Here is a 23,793-nt window from a genome sequence, read left to right on the forward strand (position 1 = left end):
ACAGAAGAGTAACAGTCACAAAACTGAATTAAAAAAAACGTATTGAAAGCTGTTATGAAAACAAATCCCTTAAGTTGTCACATACCGTGTATTTAAGTGAGGCTCCAAGATCTCTTGCACATGCTCAGGAAACCTCCTCCAAAGTCTGGAGCCTGGGCAATCAGTGTTTGTCTCTCTACAGTCATAGACAGACAATAACTCCTGAAAAGGCATGGTTGACATGACTAAGCACTGAAAATATTTCACGGCCACAGTAGCAACAAAAACTGGTGTATATATAGAAATAAGATAGAATTACAGAACGCTTAAATCAAATTATAACTGCAAAACATTCATCCAATATTGTTAATCCCCTATTACTATGCAGTGCTGATTTCAGTTAACTACTCATCCTCCAGACTCTCAAGGTTGTGTTTGGACCACATTATCTTGTACTCTGTAAATCTACCAGTGAGCCATGAGTAGAAGTTAGTCTGATTGCTTATTGTGCATAAGCTAATGAAATCTTATTATTCCACTGACTGCATGGAGCCACTTATTTTCTCATCAATTATCCTGATGTTTTCACATAGCTATTAAACAACAAAACCCCTTGAAAAGTAAAAAAAAACAAAACAAACCAGAAACAAAACAAAAAGAAAACAAAAAAAACCCCAACCACCAAATAAGCTCGGAGTTGGCAAACCAGCATAAAAGACTAGATTCTGAAAATAAGGGTAGCTCGCCTTTCAATTCCTTTTTAAAAGTGTAAGAAGAAACCCTATTGTGTGTAAAAGTGTAAGCGGAATACCTACTGCTTTTCATTTCTGCCTATGGAACCCACACCATTTTTAAGTCAGCCTCAGGATTACTCCTTGAATCACTATGTCTGGACTCTTAGTTACGTCTGAAACATCAGATCTCTCCATCAGTATCATGACACAAAAGCAAACAAATACTTTATTTGACAGCTCCCGAGAATTCTAAGTAAGTACTGAGGCATTTAAAAAATAATAAATCAGAATCCCAAATAACATTTTACCTTGTTGTTTAAAGCTGCATAGGATGAAGTTTGAAATACTTAAACATGTACTCCAAAATTTACATTTATATTGTGTAATTTTGAGTTCAGTGTGATAGGAAATAATTTGTGAAGAAAAAAAATAGAATATAATAATCACCTATCTTACCTGAATTGCATATGCTGCAGAATCCTGAGCACGAACATTATCAGCATAAGCTAGGAATGCTCTGGTCAGTTCCATTAATAATCCATAGGCAAAATTTGGATCCTCCACACCAGCCTCAATCACAAACAGAACACCAGTTTTATTAGAACAAACAGAGTACTTTTTATCTTTACTCTCTAAACAGTCACTGACTTTAAACTGGTTTAGATGAGAAAGTAAGTATAGATTTTTAAAGCACCTAATAACGAGGTTCCCTACTCTTAAGTACTTTAAAAACACCCCTTAATGCTAAGCAAACACTACAGTAACTCTTCTTACCACAAATGTAAAATCTTTTCCTTGAGTTTCACTTGTTGAAAAATCGAGCCTCCCAGGATCTATGGCTCCGAATTCACCTAAACATTCTCCACAAAGTAGTCGGGCTTGAGAATTTGCATCCTGACAGCCGATCAGAAGTACAGTTACCAACTGGGAGATGACTGGCTCCACAGTTTCACTGTCTGTTACATACTTGATCAATTTTTCCTACAAAGTTGAAAAATAAAGATGAGTTACTCTACAACAACATTTATCGTAAACAATCTCAATTTTTTCATCTTTAACTCACTATTACTTCCTATTTCATTTATCCCCAACTTTAGGTTACTGATTCAAATACCACCATTTTGTAACTAAAGCCCAATTGCACTGAATTGCTTGTTACCCTATGAAGAACTAAAAAAAATAGGGTTTTGGGCCTCAACTAGTAATGCTGTCACAATCAATACTGTATTTCATTATCATACACCACACTACTAACTTCATTTTTTCTCCCTGTCTTATAAAGAAACTCTTTTTTCTGTATTATCCTTTTTACTTTTTCTGTCCCTTTTCTTCATGTGTTCCAGTACTTCCTCCAAATTCTTTTCATGCCGCTGTTATCATACATTCCGTTTTTGCTGCCACTTGTATCCTTATTATTTCACATTTGCTGGCCATTTCTTCACTCTCAAGCCTACAAAGCCCAGGGTTTCCAGGCCTTTAATCAACGCCAATCATTTTAAATGGATGTCTTGAATTTTTCACTTTGGCCCAGTTTTTATAACCCAGTTCCACATTTAGTCCAAATTCAGAAAAACAAAAATCAATAATGTGAAGACCTTTGCTTTTGTTATTTTTTAACTGAAACCACAGCCAACATAAGAGAGCAAATAGTTTCCTAAATCATGGCACTAGTTCAGTTTTATTTCCCTCAAATATTTTGCTAGACTTCTAACCAAGCAAGACACAGCAAGATTTTGCTGGCCTGAGCTCCAAGAATTACTGACTGGCCCAGAATACAGAGAGCAATTGTTCGCTCTTGTAGCTAGGATATTTCTTTAGATTTCTGACTGAAGCATGTCCCACAGTCTTATATCTAGTAAAGAAATAGATTTATTATTATATTTTTAATAGGTCACATACACCCCTCTGGACTAACACTCTCAGAGATTTGTAAAAAGCAGTGTCTTCAACTTGAATGTGGCTATAAAGTTCATTTGAATATGATCAATGGATTTTAATGTATTAGTCTCCTGATGCAAAAGCCATACGTGTTCTAACGGAGAACAAGTACACAGTGGATTGCTGAAATGGACTTCCTAGATATCTTTCCTCAGAGTTGAAAAAAAAAGAAAAGATAAAAAGCATACCACTAGTACTGCTGAATCAGCATCACACAGATTTGGAGGGGAAAAAAAGTCCTCTTACACAGAGACGTGGTGAAAAGAACCCCTTCTCCCTCTTATATTAAGAAAAAGTTAGCTTAATAATTTGAGGACAACAACACAGTTCACATAAACACCCGGTAATGGTAAGGAGTTCTAGACTGCCGATCCAGAGGCAACTTGGGTTTATTTTCAATTCCTCTGAAGGAGACCTTCTATACCTGATTTCTATATAGTGTTTCTTTCAGGCTAGTAAGCGCATGAATACGAACATCCACATTCTCATGCTGAATAGCTCTCATAGACAGCTGCAATGTTGTCTGCAAGTCGGTGCTTTTAGAGGATTCCTGAAGAAGACACGACATAAGAAGTTCAAGTGAAGCGTAACAAGAAAAGGGTTAAGCAGCACCTCAAAAAACACAAGTGAGAATGCATACGAATTTTTTCTTTTCTATGATCTTTCTGCCTATATTCACACCTATATCTATTTACACTGCTTTGATGCCTATTTTTTAAAACATTTTCCTCAGAAAGATGCTGTATTTATACTCTTATGTAAATATTATGGTGTAAGTAAAAATTATTAAATCAGAGGAAAATGGTTTGGCTTTCGGTACCTCATTATTTAAAAAGACAAATTTATTTTTACTTTTGTTACCTTGTTCTCACTAAAAAATTGCTACTTCATATCTATTTATCTAACAATTCTGAAGGCAAGCAAAACAAATGGACCATGTCCTAAGAACAAAGTTTCTTATCTTTGAAGAGAATAAAGAATAGGCATCCAATTAAAAGTAGCTTTCTTGTAAGAAATCACTGCCATAACTAATACTGCTAGCTTTTATTCTTATCATCTCTTTAGTCTCAAAAAGACGACAAGTCTGTGTTCAGGAGATGCTACAGAAGGAAGCATGTTAAACATGAGCATATTTCTCTCATAAAGAATAATCAGAGTCTGCTTTCAAGTATTCCTGAAATATATAAATTCCGTTTTGTGGTAGAGGCCAATAAATAGCTATTTCAGCCTAACAATAAAACTTACATGTTTTCCTCACTTGCCATGAAACCACTTCATGCATTAAAAATAAATCAATACAAGAAGCTGTACCTTTCTGTATTCCTGAAGGACAACCTGAATTTCTTTTAGTTCTGGAAGGTCAGGCAGAAAATATATTTCATGTAAGAAGTCTCGCACTGCGTCCCTAATAGATAGAAAAAAAGTATTGCGAGGAACACCATGATGCTGGATCTAGAAAACCTTAAAAATCCATCAAAAGAAAGCAATGAAATCTAATGACTAAAGAATCAAAAGCTGCAAAACCAGAAAAAAAAAATCCATTAATATCTTTTATCTAATTAAGTATATGCATTAAACAACTTGTTTCTCTTGTTACTGAACTAAGCCATAGATATTTTTGCTCTAATATCTTAAATTACTTCCTCTTTTAAAGGGAGGTATTTCCAAAGCTTTCAAAGTTGCCATTCATCTCTACCAGTATTGGCCAAAAAGTATGAGAATAATCCCATTTGATGTGATTCCAGTTCAAATTTTCCTTATAATAAACACACAACCAAGAAAAGAATTTTCTGCATTCCTAATATGAAGGAATCTCTTTCAATATTTCTGCTATGGGCTTCCACAAGAGCTGTATTATTCATATTGTTACCTTTTATTTTGAATACTGTTAGTATGATACAGTGCAAGAAAAACAAAAACCCAACAGAAGATTGAAATATCATCATTCCTAAAAATCATAATTTTAAGATTACAAAGAATTAACACTCAGTATGGTCTTCAAAAAGGTCAAGTCACAAAATAAGTCTTTTGTATTAGACTTTCATTTTACTGTCAGTTCATGTGACCACTTTTGAAGAGGATGTATGAAACTTGACTCAATATTAAACTCTGTGCACTTCACAATTACAGTTCTAATTATTGAAGGAAACAAATAAATAATTCATTTCTTCCCTTCTTCCAACTCTATACATGTCTCTCTAGTTTAGAGCAAGTATTAGCAATCACTGTTATTCTGACAGTGTGCCCTATAGAGGGAAGTACTTTTCCATACCAGCAGAAAAGACATGGAATCAGAAAACCTGGCAGGGGTGAGTGTCTGAATGGGTTGTAACTATTCCATAGTGTCAAATGTTTTTATAAGGACAACATAAAAGCATCTTTTCCGATGATGCTATCACTTGTCAAATTCCAAAATCTCATTGCAATTTAGAGGTGTGGGAACTTAATAGAACAACATACTGTTTTCAGAGAAACAAGTTTTCTCATCTCAGTGCCAGACAACTTTAAGTTACAGTTATCCTCATTTCTATTACAGGATTTAACCCATATATCTGAAAATGTTTTGTACGGTACCTGTTCTCAACTATGAGAAAGTAGAATATCGCTGTAGTTTCCTTTGGCTGGATATGTATAAGGGGCAATAACACTACTATCACATGACTAAGCAAAGACCCAAGATACGAATGGTCCAGACTTCGGACAAAACAATCCCAGGCTCTAAACAAGTAAAGACAACAAAGCAACAATTATCAATAAAACTTCTCTGCAGAAAGACTTTTCAGGTGAGCCACAAGAAGCATTTTAAGTTATTTCAGCTCTGGGGCTTAGATTATTGTCTAAACCAAAGCAAAACAGTATATTCAAGGACAGAAATAACAGGTTTGTCACTGCATAGGTATATTATCAGTTCACCTGCAACACAGTTCTGGAAAGTCATCCTTGTATCTTAGAGCTGTTCTCAGTGTAGTCATCATCTTCACTCTTACTGAACTGATGTGTTTGGGACCCATGAGCTTCATTAAAGACCTAAGACTGTTTAAAGCCTAGACAGAGAAAAGTCATTTTAGTGTATTAAATACTCAGTAAAACATACACAAGCCATATTTTCTAATAAAACCAGGCTACTCTAGCTTAAGAAATAATACCTTACAAAACATCAAATTCGGTTTGATGCTTCAATAAAGAATTTTGGATTAGAGGAAATGAGTATGAAAAAAATCTGTAATCAAGGTATTATAACAAAAGTCAATCCACTGGCAGACTGATGAAGGAAAACTGCTGACACCAAGGCAGTTAATGGGATAGAAGTCTGTTATAAAATGTGATAATACGTGAAAACTATATGCTCAAAGTTTTAGAAGCTGAAAAGAGCAGGTTTTGGAAATAGAGAAAGCAAAGAAACTTGCATCTACAAAAAAAAAAAAACCACACAAAAAAACATAACAAACAAAAAATACCCCAAACAAACAAAAAAACAAAACTAAACCCCAAACAAACAAACAAATCAACAAAACACCAGTTCTGACAGAAGTGATTGGTAAGCTTCAGGGAATGAGTAATGCTTAGTTGTCAACACGACTGATGAAAGACAGAAGAGGAATACTGAGATGCAAGAAACAAAGGACATATTTCAGCCACAGTAACACTATGCCAAACCAGGAAGTACAACATCCAGCATGACAGATCAGTAACACAGGAAGAAACCTGAGCTTCAAGAAAGGTCATGGAATGGAAAACTCACCAAGAACAACAGACAAAACAAGAAAAGATAGAAACAATAGCAAGGGCAGCAGAAGAAATTCTAGACAAAGAAAATTCAGAACATGTGAAGATAAGTAGCAATGAAAATGAGAGCATCTCAACATGAATATTCAAGAAGCAAAAAGCTTGAAAGAATACCATGGAAAAATGCATTTCATCAAAGCAAAGGTTATATACATTCTAGCACTGATTTCCTTACAGAAGTCACCTGCATGACATCTGTTGGGTGGCTAAAAGTCTTGTGGTTAGAAACACTGCCTCAGCAGAGCAGAAATTTCAGACTTTGTCTCAAGTTATAAGCTCCAATTTCTCTGCATGCTCTCTACTGTAAAGCTGAAGGGAGCTATTCTGTGAGAAGCAACAGCAATAAAGCCCAGTTTCTCTTGGATTTGCATCTTATTTTCTTTAGCTTAGCCTTTTGGTGCCATTATAATCTTGTTTCCTGCAGTAGCTTTAGTTTTCTCCCATATTTCCTCATCCTCCACTTTGCTCCTTTCAAACAAAAATCATACACTTGGATTCCTCCTCTATAATTACTGGCTGACTGACTTGTTACATATGCTATGTCTGACAAATATGTACACTAGCTGACCATTAAAGAAACCAATCATAAACATTCGAGCTTACACAGAAGTCCTACACGCACTAAGACCAGTTTTCCAGAATCATGCCAGAACATTAGGATCTTTGAAGACTTCAATGACACTTGCACAACTAAGTCTGGAATATTAAAATATCTCTTGCTTATCTTTGTTTTAATGTTCAAAATTAAGTTTACGCACCATTTTCTTATCCTCAATGCCAACACTGGAACTCAGTAACTGCATGTTAAAAAAAGCCAAGATACCAAGCAATTTAGGTTGTAGATAATCAGCCTGTGGAGGTAGGAAAAAAAAAGTAAAAAAAGTAAAAAAACCCACACACAACAAACCAAACCAAACCAAACCCAAATCATCTTACTATTAACACAATCTTAAACTTAAGAAATTATAAAGCAAATATGCACTACTAATTCTGAAAGAAAAATTAGAACAATCCCAAATACATGCACTGCTCCTTAGGAGACTGCAGGGTTAATAGAAGACACCCCTATTAAACTGTGGGATTTTCTATTCTGTAAGTATCTGGGAGGTGTATGGTGTTTGTTTGTTTGGTGGCTTTATTGTTTTGGGGTTTTTATGTAGACTATTACAGGAACACTCAATATGAAATGCCAACCTTTGCCTCACTTTGTTTCCCTCAAGTAAGTGATGTTCAGAGATTCTAAAATTGTTTTCACTCTCAGACTGGAGAAAAAGTTACTGGAGAAAACTGAACATGACTATTTTCATGTCCTTACCATTTGTTCAGCTGATGTTATTTCTCTAGGTCCCTGATAGGGATCATCATGAGATGCAAATGAAGCCAGTATTGACAAACCATTGAAAACTTGTTGATAGTGCTCTCCTATACGCAGCAATAATTCATTATGCAGCCCCTGGTAGTCCTGTCTTAGCAAGCTGCCCAGTTCTATCTCAGTCTCATTCTGTAATCAAACAGCAAACAGAAACCAAGTCTTAGTCACATCAGAATGCAACTAGCATTGGACTCTGGCTGATTTATCCCTGAAACCAAAGAAAAAGCTTCCAATCAGCTGTCAGATAAACCAAGTTTTTAGAGTTTTTAAGTTTACAAAATATCTTAAAACAGTTCCCCAGAGCCAATAGAACAGATTATAAATGACAAGAAGAACAAAACTGCATATACAACTTCCCAACCTATGCTTTGCAATACCTTAACTTAAACAAAGCAGAAGGCCTACTGTTCATTAACTGTTGCTCCTAACCTGCATGTGTAACAGACCAATTATCAATTTACCTTGAGGTAATGAAGTGCCCGCTCAAGCTCATCCTTAGAGCAGGAACAGACCAAATGAGAGAAGATGTACTTGAAATTGTTGATTAAAATCTCTCTTCGGTTTACATTCAGCTGTTTTGCTATGGTTCGAATAAGTGTGGAGGCTGCAGGACTAGCCTTGGCTGCAAGGTCGGGAAGCAAAACTTGCAGGGTCCGCTGGTAAATTAAGAACAGCACTTAATGATAAAAAAAACAAATAAAACCCCCCTCAAAAACCCCGAGTTTGGCTTTGTTCCATTTGTGTCAGTAAAACACCCATAGGCATGCATAAAGAACTTCAGGATGGAAATACCCAGTGAAAATGCAGATAAACCAAAAATAATTACTTAAGGATGTGCTCCATCTAATCAATACTCAAAAATACGCAAAGAAAAAGTGAGATAGCATTTTTGTGTTTATCCAGATTCTCTATAAAAGAAAAAACAAAACCAAAAAAAAACATCAACCCCAAGCCCCCCAAAACTCCCAAACAAATCTAAAAACCAAAACTAAATATAAAAAAAAAAAAAAATCAACACCCCCACACAACAACACTCCCCCTACCTACCAGTCAACTGGAACAGTTTACCTAATGATTGTGCATTTCCCATCTACCAACAATCAAAATGTGAGTATGAAGCTACTTTTGCTTCAAGTAAAACAGGTCTCTAAACAGATTAAGAAGAGATTTATCCACAGAACAACAGCTTCCTTCATTTGAAACAAAGAGGCAGGCACCATACAAAAACTGTACCATATACAGAATCCCTCCAAGTGCACTAAGTTGTTAATACATATTCAATGAGTACTTTAGACATTGGTCCATCATATGTCAACTAGCACTGTTGACATCCCTGTAATTCCTTGTTAAAATTGTTCCTCTGTATTTGAGTTCCCAGTTGCAGCAATCCCAAAATACACTGTATTACAACAAACAATAGCAACTAGAGTAAAAACATCAGACTTCTGACAATCACAGCAGAACTGGCGACTGAAAGAGAAGTCCACAAGAGACCACACACACAAATCAACAGTGAAAATAAGTGACCAACTTACTGAAAGAAAGCGATTTAGATCTGGAAAATCAAATACACTTGCAATCTCAGATAACATGTCCAGAGCTATTTCCCTCTGGTGAGCAGCTGTTTGCTTCTGTAGCTCGTTACCCGGGCATGGAGCACTCAATACTGCCATCTGGCTGGAGTGCAGTGATTCCACTAGAAACTAAGCAAAAGGAAATCTGTATTTAGTCTTATTTCCCCCTTGCTTGCTCTCCCTAAAAATAAATACAAGAGTTTTGCTCCTCTTTCTATGCATCTGTTATTATTACTCATTTATCGCAGAGAGATCTATGATTATTACTTTGCAATAGAACTGGATTATCATCCACTTAATACCTGCATTTAATTTTGCAACCTGGGATTCAGACACTGAATTAAAAAAATATTCAAAATTAGAAAAGTCTGCTTTTGATAATTTTCTTACAAACAGAACTTCTGTTTTTAGGTAGTGGGTATAAGAAAAGAACAAATCAATCATGTCAGTATTATGCTCATAAAACATTGACTTCAATCCCAATTTTAAATCACAATCTCTTTTGGCAATGGTACCACACAATGAAAGAAACTATAAACTATATAGTGCCATTATTTCAGAAGGACAGTAAGTAGGGGAAACAAAAAACAAGAAAAGGCAACACTGTTGAGGGGAGAAGATCATGACAAAGTCAAAAATTTCCCATTTCTTCCCAAATGTTTGTGGGTTTGGGTTTTTATCATCTTTTCCTTGTCCTGGAAGATTTCACTTTGTAAAATACTGTAATTTTTACCTTTAACACCATTTTCAAAAGACAAAAATAACCTAAACATATGCCTTTCTAAACCACCAACTCTTCTTTTTACCTGACAGATAGGTTTCTTGTACTGACTGAAAAAAGCTTGCAATTTTACGGACTTTGTGGCTGCCAGGGATCGAATCTCTGTGTATGCTGCTCCAGCCACAGAAGCTGACTTTGACAACAAACAGTGTAACAAATGCAAGAGGGCAAAGGGTACCAAATCTCCTCTTGATGCCCTTACAAAGTAAACAGAAGAAAAACAATTAATAAGGAAAAAGAATCACAGCGTTAATAAAATTACTTAAGAATATACAACTATCCTAATGCAAAGTGACTTATTTTATTTGCATATCTTATCTGTACTTCCTATGACGGGGAAGAAGAATGTTGTTCCATATGAATAAACAGCTTAGGACAGCTGAAAAGGACTCTGAACAAAAGCTGACTTTAGAACAAGTAATTTAATCTTACATTTACACTCGACAAAAGTTACTCTGCATCACAAACTGGCACGACTTTGCAATTTTGAAGATACTATACAAAATACCTTCCAATATCTCCTGTTGTGAGAATCAAGGTATCTTTAAGCTCATTATTTCTTGATATTTTGGCATTTGTATAGGCTTCTTTCATTCTTGAAACAAACAGCTGGAACACACAAACACCAAACCAAAACAAATAACTTCAGGACATGACATTGGTGAAATAAAACCCATAGTAAGTTAGCAAAAACAACAACAAAAAGAAAAAAATTCACCTCTTTTATGAATCCTTCTTCAGAGTCCAAGGATTCCAGTATGTTCTTTATGCAGCCACTGAAAGCCAGTCTTACATCTTTGTCTGGATCTTCCATTAGATTTAATAAAGACCCAACAAGAACTTTCACACTGGACTCATCAGTGTTAAAATCCAGATGCTTACAAAGATGAGGTATGTTTTCTATAAATGCTAGTAGACAGGAAAAAGGCTTTTTAATGCTTAAAAAAAAGTATTTTTTTTTTTGATTCACAAAGCAGTGATGCAAGTAAGCCATAAAGCATCCTGTATTTTTTTTTTCAAAAGAGTAAGTATTGTCAAACCAGACAAGATATTTAAAATTCAGATTTTATCAAATATTATACATTTCTATATATGCACACAGACCAAAATTAAGGCAAGGTAGTTTAAAAATAATATCAATGACTGCATCAACCCTTAGCAGTGATTATCAACTGAAACAGAACATTTCAAGCACCACTACGGGTATAAAAAAAAACACCTACACAGAAAAAAAGGAATAGAGAAAGGTACAGAAGAAGTGACTTAGTACCACATGCAGAAGTGCAAAATGTTAATAAAGTTACGTACCTAGCTTTACTGAACTGGATACTTTGTTCTCGAGGAGATTAAGAAATGGCTTGAAAACACTGGCTTGCACGGAACAAGTCTTTCCATGAGCAGAACTCACAGAAAGGCTGCTACATAAAATATCGTAAGTAACCTGCTTTATAGCAGAGTCTACTGAGGAAGGTTGCACACTGAATGTACCAGAAAGACAGCAAGACAATTTCCCAACTATAGCAGCACAAGCCTCCTTGACTAGCTCAGACTCATCTTTAATTAGATTTCTGAAATGGAAACAAAAATGAACTCATTTTAATAGATCATTTACATAGAAATTTGTATCTCTACATTGTCTGAATTCTCCAACTATACTGAAAGTATTATCAGGCCAATTTAAAGACCTGTCCACTAAATTATATTTTTCCTTATCAGATTACCTTCAAGTTCTATTAAACATCTGAAGTAGCACTGGGCACAGTGAGTCCTGCATGTTATAAAGAAACTGAAGACAAGACACAATATGACGGAAGACACCAAAGCATATATACAAAAGGCAGAGAAATTTTAAAGGTTTTAAGAAACATATTGACAAATATCACATGCATTTAACTAACACGATACCTCCTTTCCTGTCCTTAATTTAAATTGGGATCTTCACAAGTAGTGAAGTAACTTGTATGCTGACATGGTAAGCAAACACGATTCTACCATACAGACACCATCACTTACACCTATCCTGTTGATAGCTTATGATTCCTGAAATTGGTATCTAGCAAATTCTGGATGAAATAAACATTTGTATGCTTATACTACATTTCTCATTTTTCTGCTTTTCTTCTCACATGAAGATGCAAAATCAGCATTAATACATACAAAAGAGCTTTAGGAATCATACTGGAGGACTGTACACTTGGTGGATGAAGCAGGAGAGAGAATCCTTTAACACAAGTAGCCCGAATTACTTCATGGGGACTTTTTAATGCCCAGCGATAAATGGATTTTCTCCAATCCAGCCAAATACTTCTTGGGAAGAGAGACAGAAGGAACACACAATGTGACTGAGTTTTGGGTGCTAAAGAGAAAAAAACAAAACAAAACAATCAAAATAAACAGATAATTACTTGATTTTAACTTACAATGCCATCAATCACATGAGGGTGAAGAAAATATCTCTCTGGAATGATTGTTCTAAAGGAAAATTAGGGTTTACATACTTTAACATACTTACAGAAACTCTGTGCAGTTTTTTGACTCAAAACTAGAGGATCAAACCCAAAAGTAGATGGTTTAAAAGAACAATCATCAGGATGGCTGTAAATCCAGGGCAGAGACAGCAACCCACATAAATTATCAAGAATCTGATCACTCAGTGGAATTTTCACTACAGGAGGAATAAAAAATATGGTACTTTCACAGCTCTGCATAGTTCATAAAACAGATGCCCATTTTATGTTCATTTGCTACACAATGGTTTTGGTTTTTTTTTCTATCAACAAAAGTCATTCTTTCTATTCCCACGTTAATATCCTACATTTTACACATACAATGATAAATGAGGCTAAAATGTTATAAATAAATGCTAAAAGTTTGTTTCTTTCTTACACATATCCCTTATCCCCATGATGTCTTTTGTTCTGGCCAGGATCAACAGAAGAACAAAGACTAGTAAATCACGTTCAAAAGGGAATGCAATGGAAGCTTTTAAATGGGGAATAAACGGTTTTTATTATTATTTAATTTTGTACTGGGATTGGAGTTCTAGCACAACATCTAGAATTTCAGTACCTCTACTACAAACAGACCAATTTAGTCAAATGCTTTTCTAATTCACAAATCCAATAAAAGACACAGTAGTTTAAAGGATTTCTCACCTTGTGCATATAGCAAAGCATCAAAGATTTTCACTATTCTGTCAATCACTTGTTCTAGGTTAGCAATCTGCATAGCAGCCTCTAACAGATTTCCGCAGACTTTCACTACTCTTGCGATAAAATCAGAGGAAATCCATGTGAACTGAATATTCATCACCGAATCTGAGGAGCTCTGAGTATTCTTACATTTGTCAGAGTTACACAGATGACTTACTTTATGATCTACACTGTTAAAAACAGAAGTCATATGATCAGTGCAACAGACTATAAACATTTAATGTTGTATTGCTTGTAAGCAAAGTTACTATTAAAATGTATTTCAAAACATAAAGGACTTATCCAATACTTGTCCTGATACATATACCAGCATTAAAGTAATCTACACAAGTCGTAACAACAGTTACAAGAAACTATTGGTCTCATGGTTTCATCTTGGTACATTTACCTGGTAGAATTTGTTGGGGGAGAACAATGAACTATGCACAAAGCAGCTAGTCGCAGAATTACAGCAATCCCTTCTACAGTCTGAAGAATATCTGCTGTCGGAATTTCTTTCTCGAGGATAAATATTAAGGATGCAGCTTTCTTCATGACAGCATTCCATAGAGTGCTCTTCAATCTCATGTTTACAGGGCTAAGTCTGTAATTTGACCATATTAATTATTTTCCAACACTTCTTTTTTTTTTTTCCCCACATAAAAGATACATTATCATAGCAAACCCAGTGATAATCTATGTTGGATACAGGATTAGGAAAATACCAAACAAAGCTTTAGCTTAAATGTGCTCTTTGGGAGAATGAGATACTAACTCTAAATTAAAGTATGATGCAAATCAGACTTATCTGAAAGGCTACAAAGATACAACTCTACATTCCTTGGAAGATCATGGTGACCAGGGTTGTTTCTGATGACTATAAATAGGCAAACATGGCAGTCATTTCCAGAAAGGCAAAAAGGAGGATCCAAGTAACTATAGGCCTGCCATACTAATCTCAGACCCTAGGAAGGTTATGAAAACAAGTCTCACTTGAACTCATTTCTAGCCACATGAGGAAGAAGAAGGTGACTGGGAACAGCCAGAATATATTTACCAAGGCAAGCCATGCTACACTAACTTCATTTCTTTCTACAAAGACACAGGTAGATAGAAGGAGATAGAAGGATAGACAGGTGGATAGGAGAGCTTAATTGGAGGACCTTAACTGGCTGGAAATCAAGGCTGGCAAGAACCTCATGAAGGTCAACAGAGAAATATGACAAGCCCTGCAACTGGCTCAAGAAAACCCTGTGCAACAGAACAGGTTAAACTGGCTAGCAAGTGGTTTTAGAGAAAATGACCTGGTGGACTTCTGGAATAGTGGAATACAAGAACAGCGTGACCTTGTTGCAGAGAATGTCAACTACACACTGGGCTGAATGCCGACCATGAGCCCACACCTGGAGTACAGCATGCCAGAACCACTTTTGAGTGCCCAGACACAACAAATAGATCAACACACTGGAGTGTGATTATCCAAGATAATCAGAGAGCTGAAGTACAAGCAGAGGCTGAGAGAACTGGCTTTGTCCATCTGAGAACAATCTGACTTAACTAGACCTGCATTAAGCATATTCAGTGCACCAGCACAGCCACATACACAATTATGTATGTATTCTCTCAGCTGTTCTTAGTGGTTAAAAATTAAAGTAATTCGCAGTGAACACATAAAAAATACATTCTCATTAGTGGAAGGTTGGCTTAAAAATAATCTGTAGACTCTGATCCTTCAAAACATAATTTAACTCTTTTCCCAGAAGATCTTTCAATGCAGATGTGAAGAAGAAACTACCTCAAAATAGTTGTTATTTGTTATTCACTAGCTAAATTACTATAAAAGTAGTTACTGAGTAAGTGTCATACATGACTGGTGTAGATGATTTCTTTGGATGTTTTGTTGATAGGCTTAGTCGTCGTCTTTTCTCTGGAACTTCATCACTGCTGCTGCTCCACCCATCAGTATCAGAAGTATCTAGTTGGTTCTGATGCAGCTCCTGAAAAATTTCTTCTGTTTGCGTTTTTAGTGCTGTATAAAGTGGACTGACCAGATACTGGGATGGACAAACAACAGAGGTATCGTGATGTCTTACTTCCGTGACTTACTTCTTGAAGACATGATATTACTGTTTCTAACTTAAAATATAAAATGGCAAAGTTCATAAAGTTTTCTGTTTAAAAATCTTAATTACAAGACTTAAACTCTCATAAGCCATGCATTTTCCTGCATTCCTACCAGACAGGATGCAGCTTGTTCAGCTATTTGGCTATTCTTTCCATAATACCTTGCTAACAAAGCCATCAAGACAGACACACTAAGCTTAAGAGACAACATATATGATATGCATGTGGACGTACAGGATAGCGAGAATACTCAGCATATCAACATCTCATTACTAACACTTCATTAGGGTTTTTAAATAAAAGAGGGTAGATTTAGATCGGACATAAGGGAAGAAATTTTTTATGATGGTGATGACACACTGGAACAGGTTGCCCAGAGGTGGTAGATGACCCCGTTCCTGGAAATATTCAAGGTCAGGTTGGACAGAGCTCTGAGCAACCTGATCTAGTTCAATACGTCCCAGCTCACTGCAGTAGGGTTGGACTATACTTAAAGGTCCCTTCCAGCCCAAACTATTCTATGACTGTTTTAATTCAAAAATTTCTTTCTGTCCCCAACAAGTATGACTAAAAGTATATGGTTAGAAAGTAAGAGCGGCTCAGAAAGGAAATGCAAAGCTACCATTATGTGAACATACTCTGTTCCTTACCCCCATTTTATGCTATGATTACAGACAGACCCTTGTGCCTGCACAGCTTCTCAATAGTTTGATACACTTGAAAAACAAGGTCCAGGTACATCCAACCCTGTTGGACATTCTGACCTCTGCAAATATGCAAAACAGCTGAGAAACAAAGAGTGTCAATCTAATTCTGCAATTAAAAATAGTATTTCCTAAATTTTTTTCTTGGCACAGATGCAGGGTTTTGCACATGATCTGTTTACATGATAACTACAATGTTAAAAATTAACCTACCTCTTGGTCTTCCTGAGTTCCAAGCACACCCACAAAAATTCTGCATATGGTACTGACACGGACTTTTCTTACTTGCAAGGCCGATTCATAGCCAGTTGGAACGAACTCCAGGAAATATTGCAGTATATGGCAAAAAGCAGCTTTCAGCTTTTCAGACTGAAGGCACCTAAACACATTATCTTCAAACAATGCACAGAGCTTCTCTAGTAACATATTTAAGTAGACAGGTTCAATATTTTTGTAAGAATCTGCTTCAAAAGGCAACAACGTCCTCACCAACAGAAAGAGTGGTTCTCCAAAGAGTTCTGATTTGTCAGCATCCATTTCAAGTGCTGATTGCAGAATTTCAAAAAAGACTGTGAAGAAAACACTAGCCAACTGTTCTGGAGGTCCTCCTAAGTGAATTAATTTTACTAAGAACTTCACTGCCAAAACTTTAACCTTTGGACTGCCACACTCCAACAGGGAGCAGCCTATTCCCCAGAGAACAGTATCTTGTCTTACAAAAAACACATCTGCAACAATATCTGTCAGAATAGACATTAATATAATTTCCAAACATTCCACATTGGGCATACCCAGCAGCTGTAATGGCGCCAGTCTTAAATATCCCACATTGTCACTTGCATTGCTTGAAAATCTCTTTACAGTCACTGGCCAGACAAGTCCATCTCCCCAGAGGTGTTTCTGTGCATCTCTTTCATGCAAGAAGATCAAGTCTTGGAAAAGCTGCAGCAAGTCTTTTGTTAGTACTTCAAAAATGGAGCAACTTTTCATTTTAAACAGAAAAAGTAAAGAGCAAATGACATCACAAATGTTCTTGTGCAACATGTCACAGTTTGGAGTTGCAGCAATTCGGAGAAGCCTTGTTATGATCCAGTTGCTAAATTCTAGGACAATAAAAAAAGAAACAGTGAACAGAAAATGAATAAAACAAAATCCCAACCCTCCTATTATAAGGACCTCTCTGAAAGCAGGTTTCTGATAAGTAAAGCAAAAGAAAATTCCTTGAGATAAATGAGTGTAGGTCTAGTAAACAGAGCCTCACTGAGACATTTCTTCAGCAGATCTTATTGAAAAAGAAGAAAATGGGGTGGGATGCAGAGCAGGTGGGGAAAACCAACTAAATAAAAACCCTGGCAGACATTTTATACTGGATAGTTTCAGACATTTTCCTCTGTCAGAAAACCTAACAACTGTGGTCAACAATCGCATGTACAGAATACCTCATCAACATGAGCCAGGTAGTTGCACTAAGCAATGGTAATGAATAAGGTCAAACTCTCTCCTGATGAATTTTCATTATCACAAGTGCAAATCATTTCACATATTAAAAGCCTATCATAACATTAACTTACTTATAAATATGTAACGCGGAACTTATGAATCTGCCCCTTTCCCGTTTTTTGTTCTTTTGTATGTTCCTACTGTCAGAAAAGCTGAGTCCTGAAAATATCAAGCTTCAACATAAACATTTTCAACAAACTCACCAATGCAACCGCTTTCAGTTTCCTCCTGATTTCCATCCACATTTACAAACATAAGCGGGGAAGATTTCATAATATGTTGAATAAAGTCAAGCAACATTACAGAACTGGGCTGTGAATCTAATTTCTTAATCAGTTCCAAAGCAACTTAAAAAAAAACAAACCAAAAAACAAAAAAAAAAAGACATTTCTAAATTAGCATTGCAATAAGTCAACTTCATAAAGTTTGTTCACACCTAAAGAGGAAGAAGACATTTTTAATATAAAATACTATGGTATGGCATCAAACTTGCATAATTATCCATTAGGAGAGTGCCTTATCAATCCATGAGCATGACGTTGCGCATACTGTAAGCCTTCTATGCAACACCAAACTGTATGCATATAAATTATTCAGCTTATATCCAACTGTTTGACAAGTGAAGAATAGCAAATAGTTAGCATTAAATTTTAATCAATTTTCCCTAGGTTTATGATCTTGGTAGAAAAACACCACCCTAAAGTTGTTCCAAATCTCCAAGAAATACAAACTTTAAAATCGTAAGTTCAGCTTACTCAATCAGAAAGTTTGGTAAAATACTAAGCATATCTAATGCTGCTGTACAGCTCCATTGAAGCAGGTATCTGAAACACATTTTCCAAATTCCACATGGTTAGTTACCACAACAAGGAAACTATCGCAGATTCAGATAGGAATTAATCAGAGAAGTTCCAAGGTAATGACAAAATACAACACTTATGCATTCAAAAGCAGTATTTAAAGCAGATTGCCTTTTTGTTTTTATAGCCTTCCCTTTCAGTACTATAAGAGAATTAACAAACATCATCTAGAATTAATAAACATCATCTATAGAGTAACTTGTGTGATACTGAAATTGATCAATTCACTAGACAAAACATCTGTCTTACCAAGACAGCTACATAAAATTGTATTTGGGAAACAGTTACTCTTACTCTGATTCTCCCTTATGCAAATGTACAGATAACTACAAATGGTAATTTTGTAGTATATGAATTTTATAATTACCAAATTGTTGTTGGTAATAACTGGAACCTTATCATGATTTAAGGAGTACCAATTTGCTAGAATAGTAAAACTGAAAATAAAGCTGTTTACATCAAAGTATTTCAATTCTTAAAGACTCTAAGACTCGCAAGCTATACTACTCAATGAACAATCACATTACTCCTGATTTTCAGTGTTGTGAGCACTTATATTCACACAACCCTGTGCTACATATCCCCACTTTTTTTTTTTTTTGGCTTAAGTTACTTCACATCTTAATAACAAATTCTTCATCATGGAAGTTATTAAAAGATAAGTCATAAGTAGTATTGCATACAACTACTAAACCTTTCTTGAAATGAAACTTGTAACTTTTTTTTGGCAGGAATTACATAAACCATAAAGCAGATTATTATATTAAAAGACAGTGATGTAATGCTTACCAACATCTACATCTGTGAGAATTCTGTCAATGAACTGGCAGAGTATTTGTCTTGGTTTCTGCACAACTGTATTGTATTCTTCTGGACTAGCACTAAAATTAAAAGTACATTATATTGACATTATCCATTTAAAATTACTAAATTACTAAATAACTGAAGCCTACCTCAACCACAAGATGTTAAATGCTGACTTTTTATTCTAGAAGTCTTTAAAAATAAATGCAAATTTGTTTTAATAACCAATGTATTGCCTCCTCCTCCTTATTCTTCAGAAGTACAAAGTTTTATGAAGTGATGAAGATAATTTTATTTTGTTACACAATTATCTTCAATACATATTAAATCCAGAGGGTAGACTATGAGATTTACTTGCATACTACTACAGAGCAACAGCCCAACTCTGGTGCAGAAAGAAACAGAATTAAGAACGCCTTTCACTTTTGGAATTAACCGAAATTATTCAACTGCTTAGCTACCAGTACCCTGGACAAGAGGTGTCAATAGCAACTGTTCACGTGACTAAGATAGCAGCTAGCTCTTGTCACGTCAGACCTTCAACATGCAATTGTATCTCCAAGTCACCTAGCTGCCTACTACAAAACAACACTTGTCTTGATGTTGCCATTAAAACTTTAGAGCCAGGCATTTGTCAAGCTCTTTTAATCCTCAGTGAAACCACAGTGCAAACACAAGGGAAACCACCAGCAGGCTGGGTGCCATGCAGGCCCACACGCCTCTCCCACCAGGAGGTACCAGCATCACTCGTGAGGGAGGGAGGGAACCACACGTGCCGGTGGCAGGAGAACACGGCGACGAGGATGAGGGAAGACCGCAGACTCAGAAGTCCTCTCACAGCCGTGAGGAAGGAACCTACTTTTCTCATCTCCCTGGGCCACACACTGATGAAGAGGCCGGGGGCGCTTCCCCCAGCACAGCGGAACCCCCCCCGCCCCACAAGCCCTGCGAAGCGGGAGCTGGGTCCACCCTACCTGGCCAGCTCCCGCAGCGCCGGGATCATGGAGGCCATCTCCAGGCCCTGCTCGGCCATGGCTCCCGCTTTGAAACAGGCCGCGCGCCGGTGAGGCGGGAACTGCACGACGGCGTCCGGCGGAACCCAAACCTCCTCCGTTGTCGAGAGGGCGGTGCGCGGATCCGCGGTGTTGCTGAGGTTTAACCGCTTCGTCACCACACGAGAGAGCGGTCACGGCGGCTATGCGGTCGGTTTCTAGCGGGCTCCTATGCAGCCCTCGCTGCCGCGGCAGGGATCTTCTCCGCGGGGCAGTGCACACACCGGTGGCAAGCCAACAACGGCCAAACAGACCCCGCCGAGCCGCGCCACCGAGGGGCAGCCGGGAGCCACAGCCTCAGCACTAGCCACGACTCCGGGGAACTCGTAGCGCATAGCCGCGGGGAAAACTGCCGCAGTTTTCACGGTTGCTTAAAGAGAGGGTGGGGAGCGGCCCCGTGTTGAGGGGTGGCGAGGAGAAACTTCGGTGCGGAATAAGAAGGCCCCGCCAGAGGACTCGCTACAGCTCACTGCTCCCCCGGGCCGGACATGGCGACACTCTCGGGGTGCCCCGGCGCCCTGCGACCCCGGAGGGAGCGCACAGCCTCAAGCTCAGCAACATCCGGCTGTATCTGATCCTATACGCATCCCACCAGCGGCACAGAACGACCCCAAGTGACCCCGCCTGGGCCCTGCCCGCCCCTGCCACCACCCGCCCTGCCATTGGCAGCCGGCGCTTCCCAGCCGCTTGTCCCGCCCCGCCGGTGGCAGGTGGCGGCGGGTCCCAGAGGGTGCCGCGGCACTGAAGGAGCCGGCGGCTGGGCAGGTAGGGGTGGATAGAGTGAGTCATTGATCGTTTTGGTTGCTGGTGGCTGGTTCTCGGTGTTACCTCTCCACAGCGCCTGGGGGAGTGGGGTGGAAGGAAGGGACTAGTCTATCTCGCTTAGTTGGCGGGAGGGTGAGGTTCAGAGCCCACCGGCTCGACGCTGCTCCTTGTAGGTAATGAATGGCCTATGTTGCTATCTGTTTATGTCCTCTTGAGGATGTGAGCGCCTTTAAGTGCTTAAAGTACCAGAAGTCTTCAGGAAAAGGCTACTTAAACATTATACTGCGTGCGGAGAGTTATGTGCTGCCTCACTCTAGTGCGGAAGATACGTTTTAGTAGCTGTCCTGGGATGTGCTGGTGAGCGTAGGCTGCTGACACGCGCGTGTGGGACCTACCTGTGTAGTAAGTCTGCAAGAGTCCAGAGTATGAAAGGGTAAAATAAGAGAGTTGTGTGTAAGTAGAAATAGCAGCGTGAGTATGTGAGAGGAAAGGGGAGTTTGAGCTTTTTTTTTCTAATTACGATGTATAGCTCTTTCTGTACTTGTTTATGAACTTTGTGTTAGCATTATTCTGAAGGCTAAAATAAAATCCTGTTGGAGGCCTTTAATTCTGTTGCCTGTTTCCATTGTGCTGGGGTTATATCTTTTGCATATAAAACACGGTGGGGGGCATGTGCATTTCAGTTACTGATTCATTTCAGATGGATGCTTTTGGGCAACCTGTTAATTTTTCATGTGTAGGTTGTTATTTTAATCTGCAAAATAAATGTATGCCATTTCATTAAAAATTCTGCTGACCTTTCAAAGGTTGCTAATGTGGGAAGGACCTGGAATACTTTGAGAAACTTCATAAAGCGTAACTTTTATTTTCACTTGTTTTGAAACACGTATTACAATATTTTCTATCAGCTGATTTTATAAATATTAGTCTTTCAATAATTATTCTTAGAAAGGAAGCAAAAACTGTGTAGCTTTACATGTTTAGCTAAGTATAACAGTAATGATCCAGGAAGACTAAGTATGTCTGGGGTTTGTTATCAGTGCTATTTGGAACACAATTTTGTACAGTTTCAGTTAAGTCTCTTTATTGTTGAAGACAGCATTCTGAGTGTAAACTTCCAAGCCTGAGACAACAATCATACTAAGTGTAAATTGCACAACTGGCTAATTTGATGTAGAGTTAAAATTTTTGTGTCATCCCTGTTTAACTTAAGATAGCAAGATAGCTGTTGGGATTTTAAGAGAGTTTGAGAAAGCTGTATTATTCTTTAGCTTTCAGTCCTAAAAGACATGATAAATTTATTGACTCATAGGGTGATTTTTTTTGTTGTAGTTAAACCATAAGTGAGATAGACAAAGCGCTTTTGCCTGAAAGTCTTGTGAGTTAACAGAGAGATCATATTAATATAGGTATTGCAGAACTGCTTTCATTTGTCATAGGTAGAATGCTATATAAATTTGTGGTGCAGTTTCCTTAAGCATTTACGACACATGTAGTTGGGGGGGGGCTCTTTTTTTTTTTTTAAAGTATCAATTCACTGAAGACACCTCCTGCTTCTCATTCTTCACTGGTAATGAAGTTAAGAGACTTATTTCCCTTCCCAGTTGCAAAGGCCCATCTGCTGCCTTCTGACCATGTCATCAAGTCTTGGTCGTATAAAACTGCCCAGAATAACAATTTCATTGTGCTGCAAGGATGTAAGAAGCCTCATAGATTCTCCCCATAAAAACTTTTTTATGGGCACTCTCAAAACCTACCACTCCCCAAACCCACTAAGGAAATGCCAACTGAAACACCTGAATTTGGTCCTGGCTTTTGTTGAATGCATGATAAGCAGCTCAATAAACTCTTAATTCATCTCCCTGTTTCTTCCTTGTCCCATTATTTTATATTTTTATGTCTCCCGACCCTTCAGGAGGAGGAGCAGGTATATTATCCTGCTAGTGAGAGTGACTCATTACTAGTGGAAATAGTATGCCTTGAGACATTCTGTATGTTGTTTTTCTGGTGCAGCATTCGTATTGGTGAAATGAATGTTAGGTGTGCAGAGATTGCAGAACTTGGGGAAGTTCATGCAGATAGGTAGAGCTAAGTATTAAATACAGTATATGTGGCACTGATAAGGTTTCTGCCAAAGCTGACATTAGTCCTTTCCCACCCATCTTTTATTCTTCCCTTATTTTTCCCTGAGTTTTCCCCGCTTGAGCAGGCCTCTCGCTATGGACTTGCACCATTCTTCTGCACCCGCCCCTGCACGATTCTTCCACACCCAGGCCTCTATCTTCTTTTGCTTTCATTGCTTCTTTACCACATGCCTCTGCAGGCCAATATATTTATTTTAAGACACTGAGTGACTTGTGCCCTGGGACCTGCTGGTACAAGGCAAAGAGTAAGTACATGGATTGCACTTTTATTCCCTCTCTTTCTGTTTATTTCTGAGGTAGAATTACTGTTCTTCTTGGGGCTTATCCACTCTGTGGATGTATAAGATGTCCTCCCATGTGGTTAGCATGACTGCAGTTAAATCTCAGCTGTCTCTTGCAGGTAGACACAAGTGACTTTACTAAGTGCATTTCTTGATGCCTTCATGACCTGTGAAATATTAATGTTATAGAGGCTGATATGGTGG

The 23,793-nt window shown here is 37.7% G+C and overlaps 2 protein-coding genes across 2 annotated transcripts in view; one reads left to right on the plus strand and one right to left on the minus strand.

The window, feature by feature from the left end:
• ATR (ATR serine/threonine kinase) overlaps nucleotides 1-20,475 on the minus strand; it is a 41,586-nt gene extending 21,111 nt beyond the window's left edge. Inside the window, exons 1-24 of the mRNA XM_057417173.1 lie at nucleotides 20,322-20,475; nucleotides 19,333-19,424; nucleotides 17,887-18,030; nucleotides 16,397-17,286; nucleotides 15,222-15,409; nucleotides 13,765-13,959; nucleotides 13,320-13,546; nucleotides 12,677-12,829; nucleotides 12,322-12,520; nucleotides 11,473-11,732; nucleotides 10,883-11,073; nucleotides 10,673-10,773; nucleotides 10,190-10,361; nucleotides 9,345-9,512; nucleotides 8,271-8,465; nucleotides 7,753-7,938; nucleotides 7,196-7,288; nucleotides 5,565-5,695; nucleotides 5,226-5,369; nucleotides 3,963-4,056; nucleotides 3,076-3,201; nucleotides 1,488-1,694; nucleotides 1,170-1,283; nucleotides 86-201 (exon numbers count right to left, since the gene is read on the minus strand). Of these exons, the coding sequence (XP_057273156.1) occupies nucleotides 86-201; nucleotides 1,170-1,283; nucleotides 1,488-1,694; nucleotides 3,076-3,201; nucleotides 3,963-4,056; nucleotides 5,226-5,369; nucleotides 5,565-5,695; nucleotides 7,196-7,288; nucleotides 7,753-7,938; nucleotides 8,271-8,465; nucleotides 9,345-9,512; nucleotides 10,190-10,361; nucleotides 10,673-10,773; nucleotides 10,883-11,073; nucleotides 11,473-11,732; nucleotides 12,322-12,520; nucleotides 12,677-12,829; nucleotides 13,320-13,546; nucleotides 13,765-13,959; nucleotides 15,222-15,409; nucleotides 16,397-17,286; nucleotides 17,887-18,030; nucleotides 19,333-19,424; nucleotides 20,322-20,380 (4,445 nt within the window). The 5' untranslated portion in view covers nucleotides 20,381-20,475. The remainder of the gene's footprint in view (nucleotides 1-85; nucleotides 202-1,169; nucleotides 1,284-1,487; nucleotides 1,695-3,075; nucleotides 3,202-3,962; nucleotides 4,057-5,225; nucleotides 5,370-5,564; nucleotides 5,696-7,195; nucleotides 7,289-7,752; nucleotides 7,939-8,270; nucleotides 8,466-9,344; nucleotides 9,513-10,189; nucleotides 10,362-10,672; nucleotides 10,774-10,882; nucleotides 11,074-11,472; nucleotides 11,733-12,321; nucleotides 12,521-12,676; nucleotides 12,830-13,319; nucleotides 13,547-13,764; nucleotides 13,960-15,221; nucleotides 15,410-16,396; nucleotides 17,287-17,886; nucleotides 18,031-19,332; nucleotides 19,425-20,321) is intronic.
• Nucleotides 20,476-21,066: 591 nt separating this feature from the next.
• PLS1 (plastin 1) overlaps nucleotides 21,067-23,793 on the plus strand; it is a 44,654-nt gene continuing 41,927 nt past the window's right edge. The window contains exon 1 of the mRNA XM_057417194.1: nucleotides 21,067-21,164. The gene's annotated coding sequence lies outside the window, so the exon portion shown is untranslated. The remainder of the gene's footprint in view (nucleotides 21,165-23,793) is intronic.

This window comes from Pezoporus wallicus, unplaced genomic scaffold, assembly GCF_028554395.1.
Source record: "Pezoporus wallicus isolate ANWC-B61680 ecotype Strahan unplaced genomic scaffold, APGP_CSIRO_Pwel_v1 contig_360, whole genome shotgun sequence".
Lineage (NCBI taxonomy): Eukaryota > Metazoa > Chordata > Aves > Psittaciformes > Psittacidae > Pezoporus > Pezoporus wallicus.